At 36.3% G+C, this 25,777-nt stretch overlaps 1 protein-coding gene across 1 annotated transcript in view; it reads left to right on the top strand.

Annotated features, from left to right (window-relative positions):
- THSD7A (thrombospondin type 1 domain containing 7A) overlaps positions 1-25,777 on the top strand; it is a 194,621-nt gene that overhangs the window by 149,452 nt on the left and 19,392 nt on the right. The window contains exons 12-19 of the mRNA XM_061344712.1: positions 2,162-2,356; positions 4,690-4,953; positions 14,176-14,354; positions 17,905-17,910; positions 18,585-18,718; positions 20,198-20,351; positions 21,192-21,333; positions 21,786-21,901. Coding sequence (XP_061200696.1) covers positions 2,162-2,356; positions 4,690-4,953; positions 14,176-14,354; positions 17,905-17,910; positions 18,585-18,718; positions 20,198-20,351; positions 21,192-21,333; positions 21,786-21,901 — 1,190 coding nt within the window. The remainder of the gene's footprint in view (positions 1-2,161; positions 2,357-4,689; positions 4,954-14,175; positions 14,355-17,904; positions 17,911-18,584; positions 18,719-20,197; positions 20,352-21,191; positions 21,334-21,785; positions 21,902-25,777) is intronic.

The following is a 25,777-nucleotide window of genomic DNA, read 5'->3' as shown; positions in this document are numbered from 1 at the left end:
GTATGTAAAATGGATATTAAACTTTTGAAGAAGGGTATTAAAAAAGGTATTGGGTTAATCAGTGGACTGTCTTTTAATCCTTGGCTGGGTATAGTTTTCATTACTAAAAATGGTGGCCTATATCTCCCTGAGAAAGCTGCGAAGATAATAGTTACTTTCACTGATGCATGCACATACCAAGGTCAACCAGGTTTACCTCAGGGAAACCAGTGTGTTATTAGCAGAAAATATCTCACAAGAATCCAAAATCATAGCCTAGGCTATGGTACTGGTTTACTTCTAGCCTAGGCTATAAGGTACTGGTTTGACTTGTTATTTTCAAAAATAATTGTGCAATTTTAGAAATTCTATAGTAGGTACAGTAAACACATTCTTAGAATAGCTTTTATATGGATTTTCACTTTTTAGATATCTGATTTTGCTTATTGAATCACTGTAATAATATCTCAAAAAAAAAGGGTTCCCTTGAGTAAACTATACTAATAATAATAGGATTTGTCAGAATAATTGTACTAGACAATGTTGGGGTAAGTCCCCAAATAAGCACAACTTAATGCAGTACTGAGCCTATTACAAACAGTGCTGTCAGCCTTGCCTCAAAGGGTAGTCAAGGATCAGGAAAACTGTTTGCTTAGCATCTCTGGAAAAGTAAACTCCCCTCTTTTCACAGTGTTTTATTGCAGATGTGTGGCAAAAACAATTCACTTGGGACCTTTGGATGTTTTAGTAGGCACACAGGCTTGAAGTAGACCATTTGAGTCAAGTTCAGCTTGCTACAGTCATCATGAGGTAGAGACTTAGTTTAAAACTGTTGGACAAAATCCGGTCACTAAAGCTTTAAAATTACCTTACAGCAGTCTAAAAAAAAATAGTTTCCTGAACTGTTTCCTCCAGGAGATAGCACTTATTGCAAGTTCTCTATTTTATTCTGAAATGTTGCATTCAAACCCCATTTTTCTCCAACGGTTGAACCTGATTATGCCATAATAGTTTGGTTAGCAAAATTTGCATTTTTTTTCAATTCATAGACCAATAGAACAATTATTGTGAATACAATTGAAATGCTATGCTTAAATTATGGAATCAAGCGTATTATAAAACACAATATTCCCTCATATGTATGCAGAATGCTATATTGTGTTCAGGTGCAATGTTACTGCAACAACTGGTGACCCAAATTGCTTTCACAGTCATTATGAGGTACTGCATCTACTGTGTGCTGTCAGATGCCAAGAAGCATAAATATTATTCTATTGTGTAAACAGACAGCTAGAAGTTTCCAATCTTGTTACTGTGTAGTAAGTTTTATGTTGTTTTGGGAGGGGAAATAAAATTAGATTTGCTGAGGCTTTTGTTGGAATCATAGATAAGCGACCAGTTAAAAAAAAAATCCATGGGAAACAATAATAGAGCATTGTAAGGGGCTATATTAATGAAACTTCCCTATTCTTTATAAATTCTTCTGTCCCAACTTCTTCCTTTTGTGCCACCTAAAGTTTTCTTAAGAAACATTTTTTTTCCTATAAGTAAGAAGCTTTTATTCAGGACTTGACTCTCCTGTTATAAAAAGCTGTACCCCTATTGGCTGGTACTCCACCCCCAGCTATCATGCTTTGTCCTTCAACCCTTTTTCAAGACTAGAAATTACGGAAGAGCATCAGGCAGCAATACTGTTATGAGTGATTAAGTGGTATCCAGAACACAAGTAAGTTTCTAAGTTTTGTGTCTATCCCTTTTTCTAAAACACATGCTGCTGATAAAACTTTATAAACTACTCACTACTTAAAATGGTATTTCACGGTTTCTTAATGTCTGAGTTATAGGCTATGTCAGTAGGAAAAATGATGATGTGAAAAGTGGTATAACAGGTGTGGATAACATGGTGCAACCTTTATAATATTTACAGTTGTCTGTAGAACTTTTCTTTATTTTTTCTTTTCCTGGTGATTCCTGGTAAGTAGTGATTTAAACAGAATGACCATAAAGTCAGAAATGCCAAATGTATTCATTCAAGATATAATGGATTGCAAATATTAGAATGTTGTATAGCTATTCTGGGCTTTGAGTGTGCTTTTGTGGAGAATATTACAGACTTACTAAACTGAATAGAGGCATTCATGAAAAAAATGCTTAATTAAACCCCATCCCTTTTTGCTTCCAGCAATTACTTGTCGTAGACAAGATGGAGGGCAGGCTGACATCAGTGAGTGCCTTAAATACGCTGGCCCATTACCATCCCTAACACAGATGTGCCAGATTCCCTGCCAAGATGACTGTCAGTTTACAAACTGGTCAAAGTTTTCTTCCTGTAACGGGGACTGTGGAGGAGTCAGGACAAGAAAACGTGCTCTTGTTGGTAAGAGTAAATAGAAAAATAATGCATCTTGTATTAATTATTGCTACTGCTTTAATTAAAACCTGCGTTGTTCTGAGGCACCCTTATAAGAAGCAAGCACTGTTTGTCATAGTGGCAGAAAGCAGTCCCAGTGTCACTGCCATGCTCTGTATACTGTCAGTGGAACAAAGAAACACGGGAGAACAAACTTCTGCCATATGTCTCAAGACTCTTGATTACTGGGAAGTGGCTAGGCAGAAGATGAGAGAATATAGGAGGCCAGGGTTTCTTCTAAATGGAGCACACATAGTAAACAGCAAATCAGGCCATTTCTTTTCCTGACAGGCAAGCAAAAGATATCAGGAAGGTTGCTAGTTTATGCTTTATCCTTTGTACCGAGTTATACCATTGAGATTATCAATTTGTGCTAACCATGTAACAAATATAAGCGACAGACCTTTGAGATTAAACTCTCAAGCAATTCCTGTGAGTTACAGCTTTAAATATGAAAATATTTTTTCAAAAGTTTTCTCTCTTTTTTTTTTTTTCTTTTTTGCTTAAACTTTATTTTACTGGTAGTTTTCAGGCAAATATTGGACAATTTACTGAATGTTGAAAAGCACGTAACTCATAGACACTGACTGATTGACTTAATGGTGTAAAAAGCCGAAGACCTTGGGGTCTCCAACATAATGTAGGTATTGGGCACTTGGCTCTTACTTTGAAACTGATGCTTTAGTTAACAGGATAAAAATTTTTTCCAATTATGTCCAACCCTTTTCCACAAACTTTTCTTTGATCCATGAGATGGACACTTTGAAACTTTTTTTTTCTTCAACTTCTTATTAGTCTGGTTTTGGTTTTGTTTTGTTTCGTTTTTTTTTTCTTTTTAAATTTCTTCTGCATGAAATGAAGAGAAAGAAGTATGCTTTGCTTCTAAATTGTAACTAAAATCTCAAGAGTGAGATTTGGCCTCTGTTAGAGCACGGTTTGCCAATTAGTCTGTATTTCTGTGGAGGAAAGCTAGCTAAGGGGGGTGCCCATTAGCAGTCTCAGAAAGAATGTGATATGATCCAAACAGTATCCCCTGCTTCATCCGCCTGTAAATCAGAAAACCTGTGGATAATGAATAATTCATGATCCTCAAGAAGGCGCACTGTGACAGTCTCATAATTCCAGTGAACTTTATGCCAGGTTTGCTTCCACAAGGGCAAAAAAACCCTGACAAACAATTTTTATTGTTACGAAATATAAACAAAGAACCAAACACACACACACACAAAAAAAAAAACCCAACCAAAACAATGAAACAAGAATGAAAAGATTCTCGTACCACACTTTTAACACTTCAAAATACTTCCCTGACCCTGCTTGAAGTAATCCCTTCAAACATGCTAAGACGGTGCTGTGCTCTGTGGTGTATTCTCTGTAGCAATGTGATAAAGCTGAGTTGGAGTGAATTCATAATTATTTCTGGTAAAATGAATAGGAGGAGAAGTGTATTTTTAGTATGAAGTTGTTTTGTCGAAAGATAAACTTTTCTTCAGGTACTTTTTTATATTTTAAAGGAAGGCAGCACTAAGGGTTCTGCAAGGTTGTGTCCAGTGTCTTGTTTTGAGTAAAAAGGAAAATAGAATAATAACTTCTAGTAATTTCTAAATAACAAGGATTTTCAAAAACTACTTTTGCAAAGACTTGTACATTAATATACATGAGCTGTCTAGAATGGAAAAGAAAGCCAACCAAATTTTACCAAAGAAGATTAAAAACTGATTTAATGCAAAGTGGAAGGTGAGTGGATGTCTATGCTCCAGTTGGGGAATGTAAAAGAGGAGAGATTTGAAAAGAAACAAATTCACAGAAGGAGCTTATTCTATTAGAGGGGAAGAACGATAATTATTAACAAATGTACTGTAACGTGATAAAATTAAAGGATTTTAACATTTTGAAAGAAGGCACTACTGTAGTAAAGATGCATGGTATTTCCTTCTGTAATTTCCTTCATTTTGAGGAAGCTTTATCCAGAGACTTTTTTTTATTGGACTGTGCTCTGCTGTTGAAACAGGAGAAAAATGGTATATTTGTTTAATTGCTAACTTTTTCAAACTGCATGCCCCAAGCACTTTTCTTGAAATTAGATATAAATATATGGCTTTATTTATGTTGCCTTTGTGCAAATGTAGATATCAGTTATTTCAGAAATTCATGTCATTAACCTAAATGAATTAAGATTAATGTAACTAGTTTTAGGCATATGTATTTAATTGCAAGCATTTGTTACAGGTGCCTAAATGATTTTTTTAAGGAGATGTATACTGTTACAAACTTTCTAAAATAATTATTTCTCTTTCTAGGAAAAAGTAAGAAAAGAGAGAAATGCAAAAATTCTCAGTTGTATCCTCTGATTGAGAATCAGTTTTGTCCGTGTGACAAGTACAGTGCTCAGCCTGTGGGAAACTGGTCAGACTGTATTTTACCAGAGGGTAAGATGGAAGTATTGCTGGGAATGAAGGTGCAAGGAGATGTTAAGGAATGTGGACAAGGCTATCGGTACCAGGCCATGGCATGCTATGACCAAAACAATCGACTTGTGGAAACATCACGATGCAACAGTCACGGTATTTAGAAACCTCTTGTTTTTCATCTGTTTACATATCATCTGTATACATATATGATTTATTTCATATAACTTTATGTATGTACAGGTAGAATTAGCAGATTAATGTTTATTGCTTTGGCTGCATTTTATCCCAAGATGCTTTCAAACCCAGCACGTTTTTGCTGAGTCACAAAACAGTAAACTTAATTTTTACTGTTTAACTACAGTACAATATGTAGTAGTAATTTACCATGATTTTACTAGGCACTTCGATAAAAGTAAAATCTTGTTGTTTTTTCTGATAATAGTCTCTGCAAATTTGACAATAAAGGAATTTAGAAGGGTCAAATCCTCAAAAAAAAATAAACAGGGAGAGCACAGGACTATTTTGGAAAGGCTTAAACTATTTCCACAGATTGTTTAGATAGCTTTAATCTCCTTAAATAGCCTTATCTCTACCATTTCCTCCAGCACCTTAACAGGCATGCCTTGACCTGAGGTCAACAGCATACAACACTTTCTCTGTGTAACTCTATCATGTGTAAAACTAGGATGTTTAAAGACTTTATATTCTTTGTACTCACATTGCTCCTGGGGCAAACAGTATTCCTTCCTAAAGTGGATGCATCTATAGTGTTAGGATCAAAACTGACACTTTCTGATTTTCAGTGAGTCAGAAGCATGCTAATTTACATCACTGGAGTTTTTGTGTTCATTTGCTTTCATGCTTGCAGTGCAAAATTGTATCTGAGCTATTGGTATGAAGAGCTGGATGTTAGTCTTAGTGCCATTAAAAGGTCAATGTAAGTTTAATTTGTATATGTATTATACTTTCTAATGCAAAATTAAGATAACAGGGATTTCATTTATTTACTTGGATAAAGTTAAAATAGCTAATCAAATAAATTGAATGATTTAAGGGGATTTTAATTAGTGCTATTAATTCCTGTTTAGGAACAATAAATGATATGATAGAGACTGAATTTATCTAGCTGAGCTATAGCATATCTTTGTGATTCAGTGAAAAGTGTGCATTCAGCTTAATATCCCAAAGCAGAGCTGTAAAATAATTTTGTGAAGAATTTTCTCCTGTTTGTTTTTATTCAACATCATATTTTTGCTGTAGTTAGCTCCTACTGAAAGACTAAGTTTATATACGTATATCTGAATGAAAAAAGTCTAAATCCTAAACTGTCACGGGACAGGAGATATCTTTCTCTGCTCTGAGAATGTTTAATTCTGCTCTCAGCTTTCTGCTCTGCGTTGAGGTCCTCAAAGATTTCATTTTGTTCTTTCGTGTAGTCTAAAGTGAACACGCTACACTTGCTTAGACTGATGAGGACCATTTGTCATCTTTGGAGTACCAAAAGACGCAGCTACCTCTAATGACCTGCAGTTGTGTGAGCACAGATCTGTCTGGGATGGGTAGTTGTCCTGGAGAGGTTAGATGGCTCCTCAGATAGCTGTTAGGAAATACAGAAGAAAGAGTTGTGGAACCACATGAATTGTTCAGCATAAAGTCCAGAGCCGAGTGAACTTTGAGAAGTGGAAAATTATTTAAAAATTACATGCATAGAAAACTATCATGAATGGTGGCCTACTGCCTGTCAGTTTTTGTTGGCGTGAGGAATGGGGACTGTCAGGTTATGCCAGCAGCCAAGGGAAGACACATGAGGGAAGAAGTTATCTGTCCAAGAACAACCTGTAGCTGTTGTATGTGGTAGGTAACATGTTGCCTCGATGTACCTTGACAAAGAGATGAGAACTCTCTTTGTGTGGAATGAGCATGGACGCAGCTGCTTTCAAGCCCTTGCAGTACAAGAATCAGAGATACAAAAGAGGAAAAAAATGAGGAAAAAAGGATGTTTTCAATGATCTGTGTTTACCTTGTTATGTCTCTTCATGGTAGCAATTTCTTACCTAATGGATTTTATTAGTGAGTGTCACCTATACTCACAGTGACCAAAATGAATAATAACAGAGCGGAAAAGCTACTAATAGTATATTGTTCCTAAACCTGCTGTAGCCAGGGTTACCATTTGCAGGCTACTAACACCAGCAGGCTCCACCTTCTCAACAACAATATAGCATTGGATTTTTTTTTTGTTTTATTTGATAGTTCCATCCCATTTTTCTCACAGAAGATTTGAAGACTCTTTCAGCTCTTTTTGTAAACTGGAACTGTTTGTGAGTCAGTTTTTGGAGTTCTGAATGACGTTTATTAGGGTGGCTGGTTCTTTGATGTGTTGTGCCGCCCCCCCCCCCTCACCCCCCCCACCCCCCCCGGGTATCCCTACCTGTTTTGATAGAGAAGTACAAGGCATCTGTAAGTGTTTTCTTATCAGTTCCATTTGAGGAAGTGAGTACCTTTATCTTGGTCCATGGTGCAGTGCATGGGCAGATGAAGCTTGGAACTGATGTTGAATTAATCCTACATTCCTTGTACTTCCTAAAATTGTTTGACAAGAATTTCAGCTGTTCAGGGAATGAGGTATCTAACCTGACTTTGATACTAAGAAATTAAACTGATGCTAAGAAATACATCACTAAAATGATGGTTTCCTTTCCAGTAGCTCTTCCAGAACAGCAAGCTATTATTGATGGGTGTGGTACATGAATACAGTAAAGATTATTTCTAAGGAATGCTTTCAGCATTTTTCCAGGTTTAGCATACTTTCACAAGCTAAAAGGTACAAGGGGCTAGAACAAATGATACAGACATTTCTATATAATTTCAGTATATGTTTACTGCCTTTTTCTGAATATGTACTTTGTATTCGTGGATTATGTTCTTCTGACTTGTTTTATTTTTCTCAACATATGCAAACTGCTGTTTTTCCAGGTAGATCTTATTTCATATCTTTCTGGTATTTATGATGTCTTTCCTGTTATTTTCATGCCCTTGTTCTATGACAGTTCTTCAGTTTGGCATCATTTCTAGATTTCAGTGTGCTGCTTGATTTTTTTCTTTAAGAGAAAACATAAAAAGCTGTATTATGCTAAATCAACAAGGGACTTCTGTGGTATCACAATAGTTACCCCACCTGCTAGGAAATAAAGTGCCTTGTAGCTTCCCATCAATCTGCTTTTAGTTTTTCAAGCTAAACTTGACAAGACTCCTAATTCAAGCCTGCTTGTGTTATTTTTGTAAATTCTAACAGAATTGCTTATTTCCTTATGGAAGCTACAACACTGAATTTTTCACTAATGTCGTAACTGATCCAAAGGCGAATCAGATTTACCCACTCTGTTATCTGCTTTATTCAGAAATCTGTTTTACTGTTATATACTGCGAGCCTGTTATTTCTTTCCAAGCAGAATAGTACGTAATCACAGTTTTTATGATTTGGCAAATTGGCTAGGAGAGCCAGAGGGCTAGGAGAGAAATCAAGACTGTTATTGAAGGGGAGATGTTTACTCTGCAGTGTCCAACTTTTACTTGAACTTTTGTCATCTCCTGACACTTTGAAATCATGAGGTGGAAAATGGGGATGATGGTACTTCTTCGCCTGTGAAAAGCATCCTCTAAATCTAGCAAGAGTGGCAAACTACACCCACACTAATGTTATTAATATATCATGGGATATTTTGTGTGGTATACTAAAACACAACCAGAAACTCATATTGTGAGACTGTCAAAAGTTTTTTGTAAATACTTCTAAGTAAATTTATGATCTCACAAACAGGTCAGTATTGCAAGTTGCTCTGTTTTCAGTGTAAAGAATCAGAAGACTGACCTGCTGTGCAGTGGCAAAAAAAATCATAAGCTGTTTGTTATATGAAACGTTGTGTGCTGAAAATCACAATTCAGTTGACTTACTCAGGAAAGAAATGCAAACAGGAACGGAAGAGTAAATACTTCAGAGCTTTTTTTTTATTACTTGGCACATCTCATTTTCAAAACATTTGAGAACAGTCAACTAACAGTTTCACAGACACCTAGGAGCTAAAGGAAGGGTGTGACATAAGGAAGGCCCTAAATTAGTAGGACCATAAGAGGACTCCTGCAATCATCTTTAAAATTTTGGGTGCAGTTTTAAAGTCCCAAGTACACACAAGTTTCTCAAAAAGGCAGGTGTGAACATAAGAAAAAAGGAAAGGCAAAATATGGCTAAATAAATCTGCTGTTACTGCTAGGAGAGAATGCTGGAGAAGCGGAAGGCAGTCTTTCTGAAGACTGTCCTTAGCTTACTAATGTAATGTAGTGTAATGAAGTAATGCATCAAAAGATGTCCCAACATCTGCAAATAGATGTAAGTTTCAGCTGCAAGAGGACAAGGTGGGTTTTTTTTTGGTATTTTCTTTTTATATGTGGGTTGTTTTCAGTGGGTTTTTTTAGTATTATAGATGCCTAATATTTTGATGTTTCTTTTGAAAATGTTGTATTTCCAATTTGAGCTGAATTTGTCAATAAAAGAGATAGCAGCATTCAGCTGCCATTGGAAAAATTTTGCCGCTGATATTTTTCCACCATACCAGTTCTGCTGAGTGTGGGCAGAAGCTAACAGCTGGCAGCTGGCAGCAGATATGGTTATATCAGCTAAAAGTGGCAACTAAACTGTTGTTTACCTGTTTTCCTTAATGGAAGGCACATAAATTGCTCTTTCTCTGGTGCCTGCTTTGTTTCAGTACAACACAGGTAATTTTGCTGGAGAAATACATAAGTGTCTAGTTTGCTTGATAGTTAAGTGTGAGAGGTTTTTTTTCCATTAGAAAAGCCAGCAGTTGTTTTTCATAGCTTTATCCCTGTCATCACTAGCCTCTCTACAGCTCTGTGGATAATGACATGTATCAACCAACAATCTGTTTTAGTGTGTTTGTGAAAAAAAAGGAAAGGAAGAATCATCATGGTCCCTTTAAACTGTGCTTTGGAATTTTCATAACCAAAAAAAGAACAAAAGCAGGCCGCTGTCATGCTTATGGACTACCCTATATAAACCTCAGTATTTACTTTTCCTCCATCATATATTAATTATGAATCATGACCCACATAACCTGAGTGATGGTTGTGTTTGTGTGTAGTGAAGGCAAACATAGTAGCATGGCAGACAGATGCAGCATCTTTATATAGGTCGTATTACCCTTCTTAATTCATGTCAGTTTACTGTTAAGACCTTAGGCACAGTCAGTCAGTCCAGGATAGTTTGTCTGCTGCCTTATTAGTGTGAGATTAGTTCCCCCTTTAGCATTAATTAAATGAGATGCATTGATTTGTGCTGACTCTACAAAGCCCTCCATGGCTACAAGGCTTAGGCAGGGGATTAGAGAGGAATATCGGCGTATCAGCAAATACTTTTACAACAGCTGCTAGGAGTATCAGTGTGAATCGAGGAATTTTGTATTTAATTGCTTATGTGTGCAATATAAAATCTTATGTGTTATAACAGAGTCTATTGGATCTGAGATTTCAGTTAGAACTTTCTGTATCCACTTGCATTAGAATTAGTTTTTAAATCTTTTTTTTTCCTCTTTCAATGTTGTAACCTGGAGCAATGCAAATTTAGAATAAAAAACAGAAGAGTGTTAAAATGTCATTGAGACTTTGTCAAACATTTATTTTAAAATAAATATATTTCCCATAGGAGGTTTTAATCTAGATTTTAATCGAGGTTTAGGTTCTCAAATTGTTATTAGGTTACTTTTTTGTTTCATAGCTTGTATCTTCTCTAAGATTATTTCTAATATATACAAGAAGCCATATTTGTCCTATTGTATGTTATCTAGAAATATGCTACCTATTGCCCTACATCAGAAATACATAGGCCACTTCATTATGCTGCCACTGTGTCCACCCTGTCAACGGGACATCAGTCATGAAGCAGACATTCAACAACCCAAAAACCTGTAGCTAGTTCACCAGAGACACAGTTGCTGATGAAAAAGATAGTTAAGCATTAGCAGTTGTTCACAGGTTTTGGAGCTCTGAAGGGTAATCCTTAAAAAAACAAAAGAAAAAGGAAAAAAAGTCTTACAGAGTTCAGTCTGTCTTTCCATGGCTAGGCAGGAATATCAGTAGTCTCAAGAAATACATACATTATATTCTGCTACATGCAAAATGGAAATATTTGTACATTTCTTTGTCTTGGAAGATGAGATCCAAGAACTTTATATTTTCTTGGAAAACAAACAAACAAACAAAAAAACCCACAAAAAAAGAAAAAAAACAACACAACAAACCCAGCCAAACAAAACCAAACAAAGCTGTGTTAAAGAACATAAACCATTCTGACATCGCAGGTTTTTTCCTGGAAACATAGCGTGACATAGTCATGTCATGAGAGCAGGAGCATAACTCTGTCAGTCCTAAGGACAAAAGAGCTCATGTAAACACTTTCTAAGATGTTCTTTACATCTGCACCCTTCAACTCAATAGTCATTCTGTTCTTGCAAATTGCAGGTACAGTTTGTGGGGGTAAAACCTTATATCCACCTACTTAACCTACTTTGTCATTAGACAAAAGTGTGAAGTCCATTAAAGTACTTCATTATAAATTATCCATCACATCTGTTAATTACTTTGTTCTAGAGTCCATATTTTATAGCCAATTAGCAATGGGATAATAAACCTTTCCTTTTCAATGAGTAGTTTAGTTCATACTCCTAGTGGTTCAAAGCCATTTGTTAAATTCTGGTTCAGTAATCTTTAATGCATAGCCATGTTCTTGCTCATAGTAGACAGCTGCCTGTTTCACAGCCTTGTGAAGTTCTTCTGATAAGAACTGGAAAAAAACATGGACAAGGTTTACAAACACAAGCACCTGAAATTTAACAAAAACAACCAAAACCAAAGAGTATAAGCTTTTCAAAGTTCGTGAACATCATCTTTCTTTGATTTGAGGGGTGATGGATATAAACTTCTGGAGATTATCATCCTTAGTCACTCTAAAAGATATGTTGACATGCACACAGAAAGGCATCTGATGATGTGCTTCAGAGAAGCTTTTCCTGAAAAATACCCTTAGATGGGTAGTAGATTTGGTGGAACAAGTCATTTGCAGTGAGTAGTTTATTTTTTGTTAATTCCATCATAGAATAGAATGGTTTGGGTTAGAAGGGACCTTAAAGGTCATCTAGGTCCAACCCCCCCCATGCCTTATATTTTTAAAAACTTGCATTTGTTTCTTCCAGAATTAATTACAGAGGCAGAAGTTTAACAAATGCTAAACGGCATAATTGTGTAATTGTAAGAAAGAAATGGTAAAAAAAAAATAAATTAAAAAAGTGTAAAAAAGAAAATGTAATTATAGGAAAGCTTTCTCCAGAAAAAAATACTTAGAAGTTATATTGAAAGTAAAGGCAGCATTTCAGAATCTCAAGAAAATTCATAGAGCTATAAAACCTTTACTTTGTTCTGTCAGACAATAAATATCACTTATTGCTTGGAGGGAGTTGTTTCTTTTAACTTTTTGTTTTGTCCATTTTCCTTCAGAAGTTTCTTGATTGTATGAATATATGTTTTTGTATAGCACCTAGGAGGGCTTGTTAAAAACTGATTTCTGGGGAAGATACAGAGTTTGATATTAATGCAGTCAAAGTTCTTTGTAAGATGGGGCTCTGAGATAGGGTGCATTGGATTTCTGAGACTCACCCAGAGATACCAGGTAAGGTGAAATGTAATCAATTTTTCATTTACTGCTGCAGGGCATTCCGTGTCAACACCTCTGATACACAGCGATACGATCTTCAGAAAATATATTTTGTCTAACACAGTGTACCTTTCATACAGTATCACTGAACTGATCAATCAAATGGAGAGAGATATTTAATAAACATACTTGTAATTCAAGTTAATAACATTCTAGGAATTTTAAGGAAGATACATTTGGTGAACAGTAGTTTCACACTGCTCAAATTCAGAAAATACTCTGTGTATTTATTTAACTATTTAACACTTCGAAACAAAGGAAAGCTGTAAAGGATAAAATCATCACCTGGATTTGACAATAAAATATTCTGAAAGTTACTGTATGTTTAAAAAAAACCCCAACCTTCTGTTATTTATATCTAAAACAAATCAATGGAAGCAACTAGAAATAGATATATAGAATTGAAATCTTTTAACTGTTTTGATTCTTTGCACAACTTGTGATAGTTTTGTACTGGTTGCTTTCAGAAGACACAGAATATCTTTACTTAGAAGTATAGGTTAAAAAAATAAGGCTGCCAACATCAGCTCTGATTAAAATGACAATGATCGCTTGCAAACTAAAAAGTATTCAAGATATGTGAGAAACATTTGAAATCACGTCTGACAAACTATCTCAGTCATTTGAGAATGATCTTACTGAAGTATGTGTTAATTATGCAACTGTGTTCATCAAATATTTTAATTTACTTTTAAATGAGGTTAATGCAATGAGGTTTCTTTCATCTTTAAAGTGAATATTTGCCAACAGTATATCTGTTGCATAAGGAAAGGGGAGAGGAGTGTTTGGGTATACTTGCAGTAAAAATGCAGTAAAGGCCAGCTTTCTAGTTGAGGATTTATAGCTTCTGCTGTAAATATTGGCATAAGTGACACATATTGGAGGGCTATGGTATATGTTGCTTTTGAAAGAAAGACATTTTCACTTATTCAGTGAATTGAGGTCTCATGTTACTCCCTGCAGACCATGTCATACCCCTTGCCAACCTCTCAGCACCAATGACTTATCCAAACCAAACATCTGCTTTTCCATTCAGTGCAATTATTCAGTGTGCTACTGGGGGCAGATGGTTGTTAATCGGCAGATCATTAACGTGGCAAGTCACTCTTTAGCCTTAGGAAGGTCACAAGGTGTTAAGGTCCCTCGCTCCAAGCTGGTAAGGTGCATATCTTTTGATTCAGTTGAATTTTTTATGTAAAAAGCAATTGAATTACTTCATATAGTTATTGACAATCTTTTAATTTAATATTTTTTCCTTAAAAAAAAATAAATTGTTTTACAGCTCAAGAATGGTGCAGTCAAGAAATGGTTAGTGTCAATTACACTGTAGCTGTCAGAAAGTTACAATCCTGAAATCTGGTGTGAATCCTAATCAGATAGTGTTGAGGATGCTCAGCTGCTACTCTAACACAGTCTCCAGCTATGTGTGTCAATTTTCTGCAGAATTTAATTTAGCCCTAATGATGAAGAAATCTCTCTATTCACACAGTTCTGTCGAGTCAAACTTTGGACAATCTAAATGAAGTAGACTAGGGCTTCAGGGAGAAGTGGCAGAATGACATGCTAAGATTGCACTTTCTTTTCCATTCACGCAGGTTATATTGAGGAAGCCTGTATTATCCCATGTCCCTCAGACTGCAAGCTCAGTGAGTGGTCTAACTGGTCTCGCTGTAGTAAATCCTGTGGGAGTGGGGTAAAGGTTCGGTCTAAATGGCTCCGTGAAAAGCCCTACAATGGTGGAAGACCCTGTCCAAAGCTAGATCACGTTAATCAGGTAATTTGATTTATATTTACATTATTTATACAGCTTTTTCTGTACCTCAGATAATTCTTTCAGCTGTATTGTTTGTTGATGTAGAAAAACTATACAACATAAAGGGGGAGATGCCGGTAGAAAGAGGAGTATACGTGGGTTTAGATTTCCTAAGTCAGCAAAGGATCTGCCTTCACTACTCCTCATCTGCAAGAACTCACAACATTTTCTGAACTGCAGATTGGAGACAATAAAGCATTCTTACATGCAGATTGTGAAGACCAGTTTTGTTTCTTAATTAACTTCTCTCACAATGGGTAAAATGTCTCAGTAGAGATTCTCAAACTGGTAACATGCTTAGTGTTGTTCCCTAACCATTTTAGATCACAAAGTAAATGAAAACTTCTCAGGCACTCACACAGCACCATCCCAGTGTCCCTTAATGGGTTCAGGCTGGAGCTTGACCTTCCAGGTACACTTGCTGTGGCACTGCAGTTCCAGTCAGGGATTCACTTCTGAAGTGAAAATCCCAGTTCTCCCACTAACCACACTTGATTTTTTTTTTTTTTTTGGAGTAATCTGGCTGCATAGTCTAGATCCTCTTCAAGTGAAACTAAACCAGAAAATGTGATCCAAGAGCATACTTGGAGTGCTTTGACCTCTAATTAGCAATTAGTCTTTGGGACCAAGTTTAGCACTAGTCCGAGTCAACCCCCTGAAATTTGGTTCAGAGGTTTAGAACGAAAAACCTTCCTTGTCAGTTGATTTATGCTCTTCAGAGTTGATTTATATTCATATTACTGTTGAATTTAATTTAATCTGCAGAGGCATGTTAAACAGCCACACAGTCTTCTCTGTAAATATTCAAAGATTGAATAAAAATGTGCTGTCAATTTACATTTGAATAAAAATGCATGTACTTAATATTATCCTATTGACATTTTGCTAGCAGAGAGTGAAATTGCTTGTTGATCTGATTTTCTACTTTAGGGAATGTAATTAGTTCTAATTTAGAAAGTAATAAGTGTTAAACTGTAGCTAATAAACTAAGTTTGTGATCTACTTTAACAAAATACAAGCTAGAATAAGGTTTGCTGGATTTGAGTCAGCATGTAAATACACTTTAAATTAGGAGGTATGTGTTTCAATAGGAGCAAATTATATTCTGTACAGAAGTCTTTTTCCTTCTCTATTATGCATGTAGTACATAATAAGCTTATATTTTTCTGCATCAAAGGTGATTTTGCTAGAGGTCTGTTAGCCACTTGTATGCAACACTATTGCCCTCTACTGGCACTTTGACTGGAATTTGATTTTTGCTATGTTACATAGTACTTGCCAAATGATAATAGGTAATTCAAAATGTAATTATGGTAAAAATAAAATTGAAATTTAGTACTTTCATGGAAAGGGAGCTCTACAGATAAGATAGGAAGCCAAAGAATATAGAGGCTGTATTTTTCATTTCTAAATACATTCATTCTCAATTCAGAAGCACGCAGAGGAATACACCTACATTATAACTTTCAGTTAATTATTTAATCCAAATGTGATCCACCGCTCATTCAGCTGGAAAACTACTGACTCTTCAGAATATTTATTTTAATTATTAAATGTAATTTATTTAGGTATTTATTACTTATACATGTAGCATGCTTATCTGCATACATACAAGGCACAAATGTTTAGACTGAGTCTTTGAAGCCCGTAAGTATGTGGAAGATGATATACATAGGGTCTATGTTGTAAAATGAAATCTAGCAATTCTGAACTCTGAGGAAAAACTGCAAGGTGTTGGCTAGCCCGTTCAGGAGAAGTTCAGAGGGAAGATGCTGCAGTCTGCTAGGGTGTACATAAAAGGCTATTGCAAAGGAGGAGGAAATAATCCATTTTCCATAGCCAGCGTGGACAGGATAAAAAGCAGTAGGCTTAAACTGCTGCAAGCAGATTTGGGTAAAGCTTTGGGAAAACTTTCTAATGGTAAGGCTAGTGAAACATTGAAATAAAGTGCTTAAGGCATTTGTCAAGTGTTAAGAGCATGCTGCTCTATTTCTGTCAGGGCTGACATGTATGACTGTATTTTGGAGAGGGGCTGAACACAGTGAATGCTGGATGTTGTCTCATTGAGAGGCCATGCACACCAGTGTGATTCCCAAACCACACTCCACCTGAATGAAACTTGCTTAGTACTCACTTCACTAGGCTGTAAGTCTTCATAATTACAATAGTAATAGTGTCAGGTTTGTTACAAAATCATGCCAATGGCCTTCAGAGGACTTCAAATGAAGAGGCTAATCTGACACTGTTAGAGAAAATATGGACACCCATTTCTTCACTGGCACCAGGCATTATTTGCCCCCTTTTCCAGCAGGTGGGTGTGCAATCCTTACACCACACGACTGCCATGGCCTGCAGTCACTTACAAAAATGCCAGTAAGGACAGTAGCGCACCATTAAATACATGCAATGTGATACGGAGTTCTCCATTGTCTTTCTGTCAAAATACCAAATTTTTATTTTATTGGAAAGGTGTATGAGGAGTCTATGTATTTCTTTCTATGCCAACTAGGGTGAGAAATATGCAGATATTTCCCTAAATTAAAGCTCCCTTATTCTCATTTTGGAAATCCCAGATACTTTCCACATGGCTGCAAGTTGTGCTGAGTCCAGTATCTTCCTTAACATGCATTTACACCACCCATCTTTGTGTCTGAGTTAATGCTTATGTAGTTCAACATGCTGACTATGTTCATTTTCTTACGCGTGGGCTGATCATCTGCATACTGATACATAAGTTTCTCTACACATTCATTGTGCGAGGCATTATTTGTGTGTGTGTGTGTGACTGGTGGTATTTTGTTGCAGGTTAACTGATAAACTGTCAAACCATCAGTCCTCTTTCTACCCAAGCAGTGTTGCTGAGAGGAAATGAAGGACTTGTTTAAGACAGTCTTAGATGGTCTAGAAATGTTAGTTGTGCTGACTTGATACCGAGAATATGTGAAGTTAGCTGGTATAAGATAATCTTGAGACAATGGCCTTTAAGTAATTTATGCATAATTAAGCTACTCAGTAAAGGACTTAGGAACTTTTGAAGGATGAGTAGTGTCTGTTCCTTGTATTACCATGAATCTGTTTTGCTTAATGCTGTCAGAACAATATCAGTTAATAGAGAATTCTAGTATCCTTCAAAGCCATGGAGGATTTTCTCTTGTCTTAGGAAACTGCCTTCCCTACTGTGTGAAGAGTTGATGCTCATTACAGGCAAAAAGAGAAAGAAATTTTATCATGTGTTAGGGACTGAAAAAGAGGATGGCAAATTCACAGTCTCTTCCCACCAGTTGTCATTTATAAACTTTCATTTTCTTCCAGAGGCAAACTTGCAAAAATGCCGTGTAACAGCAAGGGAGATGGAAGAGGAAAAATAGGATGCTTTTGCTTGGCAGAATTCATAAAGTATTATTTGAATAAAAGCAAAATTAATGCAATTTAAATACTTTTGTTTCACTCTAATCATTCTTTCTTTTTATCTTTGTTTTTTCTTTTGGGTTCATGAAATAATGTTCATCAGGCTCAGGTAAGAGTTTCTTAGAGAGATAACCTTAACATATGTTTCTTGATTATGCTCCAATGTTTTTGTTGTCTGTTTTTTCCTTGCAATGTATGGTTGGGAAGATATATGGAGTACTGTAGAAATTACTATATGACATTATTTCAATTTTTTATTCAAATCTAAACATAATACCAGTGCTGGTATGCAAATATATTACAGTGATTTTAAATATCCATAATGGAAAATAAAGTGAACCTGTACTGGTATAGCACACCTTGTGCTTACATCTCTTCAGAAATACAAAAATCCCACAATGAATGACAATGGGATGGAACAGTTGAAGATAGATGTGAAAGACAGAAATAAAGTTTTGACAGAGTTTTAGCATAATTTTTCTGAAAGGTTTACTCGTGAGCTAGCCTAGTTACAGATTCTGTTAGTTGTGTGGAAATAGCATAGCATGGGTTTGGGGGCAGAGAAAACCAGGGCATCTGTCATTAGATGTCTTAGCTTCAGAATTTTGTTATTTCTGTAGTTTTCTATCAGCCATTTTATCTTTATTATTACTACAGCTTCTCAGAGCTAGTTTACATTTGTTACTCTTACCAAAAAAGAGCATTAACCTTTTTTTGTGTGATCACTGTTGTATGTTTATCTTACTTGGGTACAACAAAACTGACTGACAATGTCGTCTCCAGGTATATGAGGTAGTTCCCTGCCATAGTGACTGCAGCCAGTACATATGGGTTACTGAGCCCTGGAGCATCTGCAAGGTGACCAATGTGGACTTAAAAGAGAACTGTGGAGAAGGTGTTCAAACAAGGAAAGTCAGGTAAAACAGTTTTATTCCTCCTTCACTTTAGAAAAATGTTTACTGAACCTGATCTAATCTATGTTTAAGCAATCTATGCTTGCTCTTCATCCTAGAGCTCAAATCAAATGAATTAATTAAAATTAATTAATCTCACATGATATTGTACAAGAGCAAGTAAAGCAGTACATGGAGTTTGGGTTGGTTGGGGTTTGTTGTATTTAATGGCTACCTGCAAAATGATACACAATTTATAAATCTCAAAAATAAACCATAACGTGAATTTAGTTTGAAAGTCCAAAATGAATCACACAGTGAACTGCTAAATGCTCTCTTTTCCTGGCCCCAAGTGCTTATAAACTGGCACACTCATGTACACGATTCTGTTTACAATAGCACTTGTTTTCTCAGTGTAACCATTTAGTTCAAGAAGGTCGAAGTCTTAATCCTTGCTTGAACAAGGTTAGAAACACTATACATAACTGGTCTCACACAGTAGCATGTAATAAGAATATTCTTTAAAAACCCTCCAGTATGAAAAGTCAAAACTCATCAGTGTTTATGTTGAAAAATAGACTTTAACCATCAAGGATAAAGAAAAAAAGTGTTTCAGCCCTTTAGGTCTAAAACCATTGAACTTTTCATTTATTATCACATAATGCCATTAAAGTACTAAATCTATATGCTCCTGATATATCTCTTGTGTTTACCTTAGAACAGGGAGAGTGTTTCAATAAATAGTTTAGTTTGATAATGCATGACAGTTGTAAAAATATAATGTGGTCAAATTAAAGAAACTTCAAATACTTCCCTATGTGTGAAAGGCTTCCTATTGATATGAGCTTTTGTCTTGCAATTCTGGAAAACAAATGTATGCCTCTTAATTTGAATGATCCTAGTCCTGTACTAGTTGGTCTTCTGCTGACAGATGGAAGGGATAAGTTAATGGTAGATGCCACTTCACTGGAAATACTGTGAAGACTGTTGTCTTCCGCTCTATAAAACTAAGCACATTCGTTTCTCATTTTAACTGGGCCTCCATCTGCTAATTTAATATAATAGTATTTAAAGAGCTTCCATGTAGATTAAGGATCAATACTAATAATATAAAATTTTAAAAGTTTTAGTAGGTCTAGATTTAAAATTATTAGTTGAAGCATGCACAAAATATGTCTAAACTATAGCTGATTTGCATTATTCTGGCTTAGAGGTAAGCTAATGTCAAGTAAATCACCTGCCCAGAAACTGTCAGCCAGTCGTTGGTAAGATCTGTCTAAATTCTGTGTATTTCTTTATATGCCTGTTAACTGTACAAAAGAGGATTATTTTTGTCTCTTCAGCTTTTTTGGGATACTCATGGATCAATACTTAGCTCTGTTACTTCAATTACTTTATGATGGTTATGTGCTGACAAAATGTTATGTTTCAGAATATTATGGAACAGAGTTGCTGTACATAATCTATGGCAAATGCAGTTTATGTGCAGTTCTTTTTTTCCAGGTGCATGCTAAACACTGCGGATGGTCCTTCTGACACTGTAGAGGACTATCTCTGTGATCCTGAAGAGATGCCGCTTGGTGCTAGAAAGTGCACATTACCATGTCCTGAGGACTGTGTTATGTCTGAATGGGGATCATGGTCTCGATGTTCTTTGGTAAGCAGTATAGCGAAATGTAACATCTGTAGCTTTAGGAGGTACTTAAAAAATGTGTACATCAAGTATTGTGCAAAGATGTTGAATTGAGTAGTGATTACATACATAAATATATGTATTTACTGTCATCTTCAGTGTCATTGATGGTTGCAAATAAAAGCGTGCCAGTATTTTCCCTTCAGTGCAAGAGCTGCAAAACACAGCCTATAATGTCCCCAGTGGTCATTCTTAAGTATGGGGTACGTTCTGTGTGGTGGAATAGCTTTGTCAGTGGCTTGTGAGTCTGTTTTTGAGCCTAGCTGTCAGACTCTCAATAGGAATGCAGTCACTGTACTAAAAATGGCACTATTCTGCTATGCGTAAAATCTGTAGATCAAGACTGAGCATGGAAAGATCACTTTGGGTCTTATCTCCCCTTCCTGCCAGCAATTTCAAAAAGAAGTGTCAAAAAACCATTAAACTAAACATAAAAATGTGTTTCATACCTCTCAGTATTCAGGCTCCAGTGCATTACGTTATAGCATTTGGAAAGTGAGCATCACAATATCTAGTTTATGATTGAAATCGTTCCAAAGCACTAGTAGTGAAATATGAACTAGTTACAGAACTACCAAGGGCTTACCAGTTAGAGGGTATTCCACTCTGGGTGGTACCAAGGTGAAAGTGCACACTAAATTCTCCCTGAAATAACAAGGAAATAGTTTCTCTTACACAACAGCATGAGCCCATTATTTTATATTTGTGTTTTGTAAACTGATTACTTAAAAGGCAGCTATAATGTTGCATGAAAAGCTTTTAGGGGGCCAAAATACCTAAGCTGTTTCCAACCTCCCTTTCAAGCCATGCAATGGAAGTAGTGTCCGTGAAAGGTCAGCTGAATCCCTGAGACAACCAAATGATGGAAAGTCTTGTCCTGCTGCCACTGAGACAGAAGTCTGCACTTTGAACAAAAACTGCTACCACTATGACTACAATGTGACAGGTATTTATGGTGTTATGCTTTAGTGACAGCCAGGGACTATGGCTTACTTCCATTCACCTTGCAGGACAGATTTTTCAGCTTTCTGTTATTATCTGGAGGGAGCTGTGAAGCTTATACTGAAAAGTGATTCAGGCTATTTGATCCAGAGAAAATATTACTGTGGCTTTGCAACTTGGGTGGAGTGTGCATGCATGTCCAGGAAATTTATTTCTCCTGTAATTTTGTGATTTGCGAAATTCCATGCAGATAAAACCAACTACAAACTTTTTAGGAAGGCAACATGCCACTATTTGTAGTAAAAGTGTAGCAGCTGGGCTCCATGAGCTTTCAGGTTTGTAAAAGTTGCTTGTGAGGATTATTTTAGGCCATCAGAATTAGAATTAGGTAGGAGACTAGATCATTATGAGTTTTATCTAAAATGTCTGCTGTGGTAATGAATTCCTTATTTCCAGACTGGAGTACATGTCAGCTCAGTGAGAAGGCTGTGTGTGGTAATGGTATCAAAACACGGATGCTCGATTGTGTTCGCAGTGATGGCAAATCAGTTGACCTAAAGTACTGTGAAGAGGTGAGTGCGTACCTGTTAGTAAGCTCCCTTTTAATGGTGCTAATTAACGTTGAGCCATCTGGGCTATACAGCATGTAACCCATCTCTGACAGATGTTTTGCAACACTATTCATGGATTGTTAAGTACCTCTGAAATGAACTGTGCCATCAACAGGGATTTTTATAGAATTTCCTTTGGTTATTTCTGAGTGCCTCCATGAACATATGCTAATTATTGTGTCCTGAAGGAAAAGACACAATAATTAATAAAGTAGAATAAAGTTAATAAATCTTAATCAGAACACTAATCATTCTAATTTCATACAATTTCTGCATGGAACCTTGGACAGCTGCCAGTATCAATCATTTACTCAATGTGTTGGAAAATATTTCTCATGTGTCATTCTGCAGCATTGCTGAATGCTAACTTCTTCTATCCAGCTGTGCAATGCAAAAGATACCCAGCTGTTATGAAAAAATGTGCAGCATGAATGCAGTACTAAATAGGAACATATATGGAGAATAGGGGAAGACAGGGGCCCTTAAATTTTGAAGGAGCCATTTGGCAAATATTTAAACTAATTTAAGATTTGACAGCCCTGGTTTTCTGACACTCTGCGTGTTGGTCCTAATGTTTTTAGTTACATGGAGTCAGTAACATGAAGGAAAATGGGAAGACAACACAAGTGCTATATTAAAGGCAATCCCACACGTGTTTCTGATGGAAAGAAACTGAGCTCATTTCGGTTTCCATTTTCTTGCCACCTTGACAACAGAAATAAAATCACTTGCAGTGAGGGACTAAGACTGAGTGAGCTCCACAGCAGCTTTGGTACCAACACACCTTTTCGTTGAGCTTGCCTGGCTGGTAGCTGCTTGTCCGGGTTTCAGGACAAGCGGAGGGAGTCAGGAACTCATCATGTACTTTGGATTATAGTTCTGTAATGGTCTATCTGACCTACCTATCTGACTTCAATCCCCTCTGATATCTGGACTCCTGAATCCACAAGTCCTTAGCAAAGACAGGCACCTGTTGTCCCAAGTTCCTCCTTCACACATAGCTTTTGGGTTTAGCATCAAGTCTCATAACTTGATCATTTATATCTCAGGAAAAAACTCAGGAACTGGCTACCTACCAGCAAGCTTCTCTGAAGTTAATAAGGGAATGAATGCATTAATGCATTCTGTTAATGCCTTAATGCATTAAAAGAAAGACAAAAAAGGGGCTCTCGAATTATTTGTAGGAGACTGCAATATTGATTAATTCATACCAACATGATTTAAAACATCCATCCACATGAATATTTCAATAGAAAAAATATATATTTAATTTTAAGGGGGGAAAAGTTATTTTACCATAAAGCCAAGAAATTATTCTTCTTATTAACCAAAGATTTTGAACAGCATTTAGAACAAATTGTACAGATGTCGCTGAAATGGGGTACTGGCTTTATCATTAACCACTGTGATAGTGACTTATTTGCTGCTTTTATTTGCTAGATCATACAGAGATACATTTTCCTGTAGAAAGCTGTGGTCCACTCCTCAGTCATACTGTTAAGACCATTTGTTGAATTAAGAAGTGGTACAATGAGGTCAAAAGCTGATCCAATAACTGTGAGGAGTAAAACCTGTTAACCTGATTAACAAGAAAGCCAAGCTCTTGAGATTTTACCAGACCCTTCACTCTAAAGATGTGAAAGCCAATTCTGTGACCTTCCAGGTCATGAGAGGAGAGTATCCAAGAAATCATCAAAATGTGAATGCATACTATTCACTTCTTACTAATTTAATCACAGATAATTCTTCATAGTGTTTGGTTTGGTTTTTTACTGTCTTTTGCATTATAAGGGTAGTGCAGAAAGATTAAGGGAATTTCAAAATAAGGTGTATGTGGACAGAAAAGTTGATGCAAAGAGAAAGGTGGAATAATTTTGTAATAACTTAGCTAATGGAATATCCTTTGGGTTGTCATAAAATTTTATCCCAGATGTGTGAATAAAACAAAAGTGTTGTTAGATTTATATGTAGTTGCATTTACAGAACTATGATTCTTACTATTATATGCAAAGAAGAGAGATCGGAATAGCTAAACATGTCCTGATCCCTAAGAAATTAAGATGCCTGATTGCAATATTTGCATTCCTATACAATACGTGGTTCAAGAAAATAATAAAAACCATATATGAAAAAAAACCAAACCCAACCCTTCATGCTGTGTTTTTACTATCTCCATCTCCAGGCATGAGCATCAGTATCGTTAAATACATTTCTTCCAAGCCCTTGTGTTCCGGTTTCCTAATGCACCCATATGATCTTGTGTTTGTTTCAGTCAATTAGCTAAAGAAGCTAGCCAGTCATCCTGATTACTGCCAGGATGAATCAATTTATAGAGCTTATTTCCAAGTCCTTGTTATGTTAACATAGTTCCCTTCAAACTCTCAAGACACAGTAATACTGGATTACTTGGTGTCTAACTCCACAAAATTAGCACATCACAAGAACTTGGCTTGTTTTTTCCTTGAGTATTTGAAAATCATATCACCTAAAGCAAGCTGTTCCTGGTTATATTCACATTTATGGGCTTATTTTTATGCACTTATCCTTAATTAAAGATGAGAAAAGCTTAGAAACCAACAGTTTTGTCTGCATTATGAGGCAAACTTTTCCAATGGCAAATAGTCCGCTTGTCAGATTACATGATTAACCTCCAGCAGAGGTTAATCTGCAGTGCCAAACGTTCCTATAAACAAATACAGATACATTTTGTGGATCACAGGATTGGCAGAGCATGCTGGCCTGGCAGCCTGCTGCCCCTGGCATGTGTGACCAGTACAAGGCACTCATCTAGTTTTTGATGTAACTCCTCCAGTTCTTGCCATTCTTGCATCAGAAACCACAACTGATCCAGAACAGACACTCTTCCAGAACAGATGCTTAAGGCAAGTACTGAACACTTTTCCAAATGTTTTCTAAGTTCTTGAAGTGGTTCATCAAGGAAGGAGAAGGATGAGAAAAAATATGTGAGAATACTGGCAACCTCTGACAGTTGTTTCCCCAGTCTATTTCAGCAGCACTTCAGTATCTAAAGCATGCAAATGGCAGATCACTGTGGGTAAGATGGCCTTCATCTTTCACCCCTTCACTTTTATATCTCTCTTGGGCTTTTCCTTCTCTAGATACCAAAGTCCAGCTGAGAAAGCCAGTCTTGAAAGAGAGTGGTCATGTTTCTGTAAACAGCTTTAAAACATTTGCTCAGAAGATTCGACCCAAATATAGACTTCAAACACAGTTCCCTAGTTTACCCAATTAGCCAAATTCCAGATTATGCAAAGGTTTCATGTGTTGCCTGTGTGCGATAGCTGCATAATTGTTATGCTGTACCACAGAGAAAAGCCAAGAACTCATTCTTTGATGTGTAAAACAGAACAGAAGTCCAAGACCTCATTTGTCTCAATAAATGGTACTGCAAATGCAAATTTAAGATTTGGTGAGTCTATCGGGGTTAGACGTTTCCAGTACTTTGTAGTTTATTTATGGAGGACATGTTAACGTTGTGCCTAATTATTGCTCTATGCTTCCATTTAGTGGGAAATAGTGTTTTTATTTCCTTTTTAAAGTCTGAACTGCTGGTTTTATGTCATGAACCTTTCCAGTCATTAAAATTAATAGGTTTTGAAATGTCTAGTTTGCCTTTTTTTTTTTTTAAACTATGTGAGGGTTTTATTTACTTAAAGATGTCCACAGCCTCCTGGGATTCTGAAAGGCCTCAATGATGATCAAGGTCCACTGGTGAGGGCCAGTGAAGAACAGTCTTTTATGCTGGGAAGCTCTTCATATTGTCAGGATTGATTTTTCTTTCCCATTTTATGTCATGAACACTGTAATCAACCTATC

Source organism: Neopsephotus bourkii, unplaced genomic scaffold (assembly GCF_033783945.1).
Source record: "Neopsephotus bourkii isolate Nb327-2 ecotype Australia unplaced genomic scaffold, CSIRO-AGI_Nbou_v1 NB_233, whole genome shotgun sequence".
NCBI classification, from domain to species: Eukaryota; Metazoa; Chordata; class Aves; order Psittaciformes; family Psittacidae; genus Neopsephotus; species Neopsephotus bourkii.
Note: the sequence above shows the minus strand (reverse complement) of the source record. Positions and strands in the feature narration are given on the sequence as shown.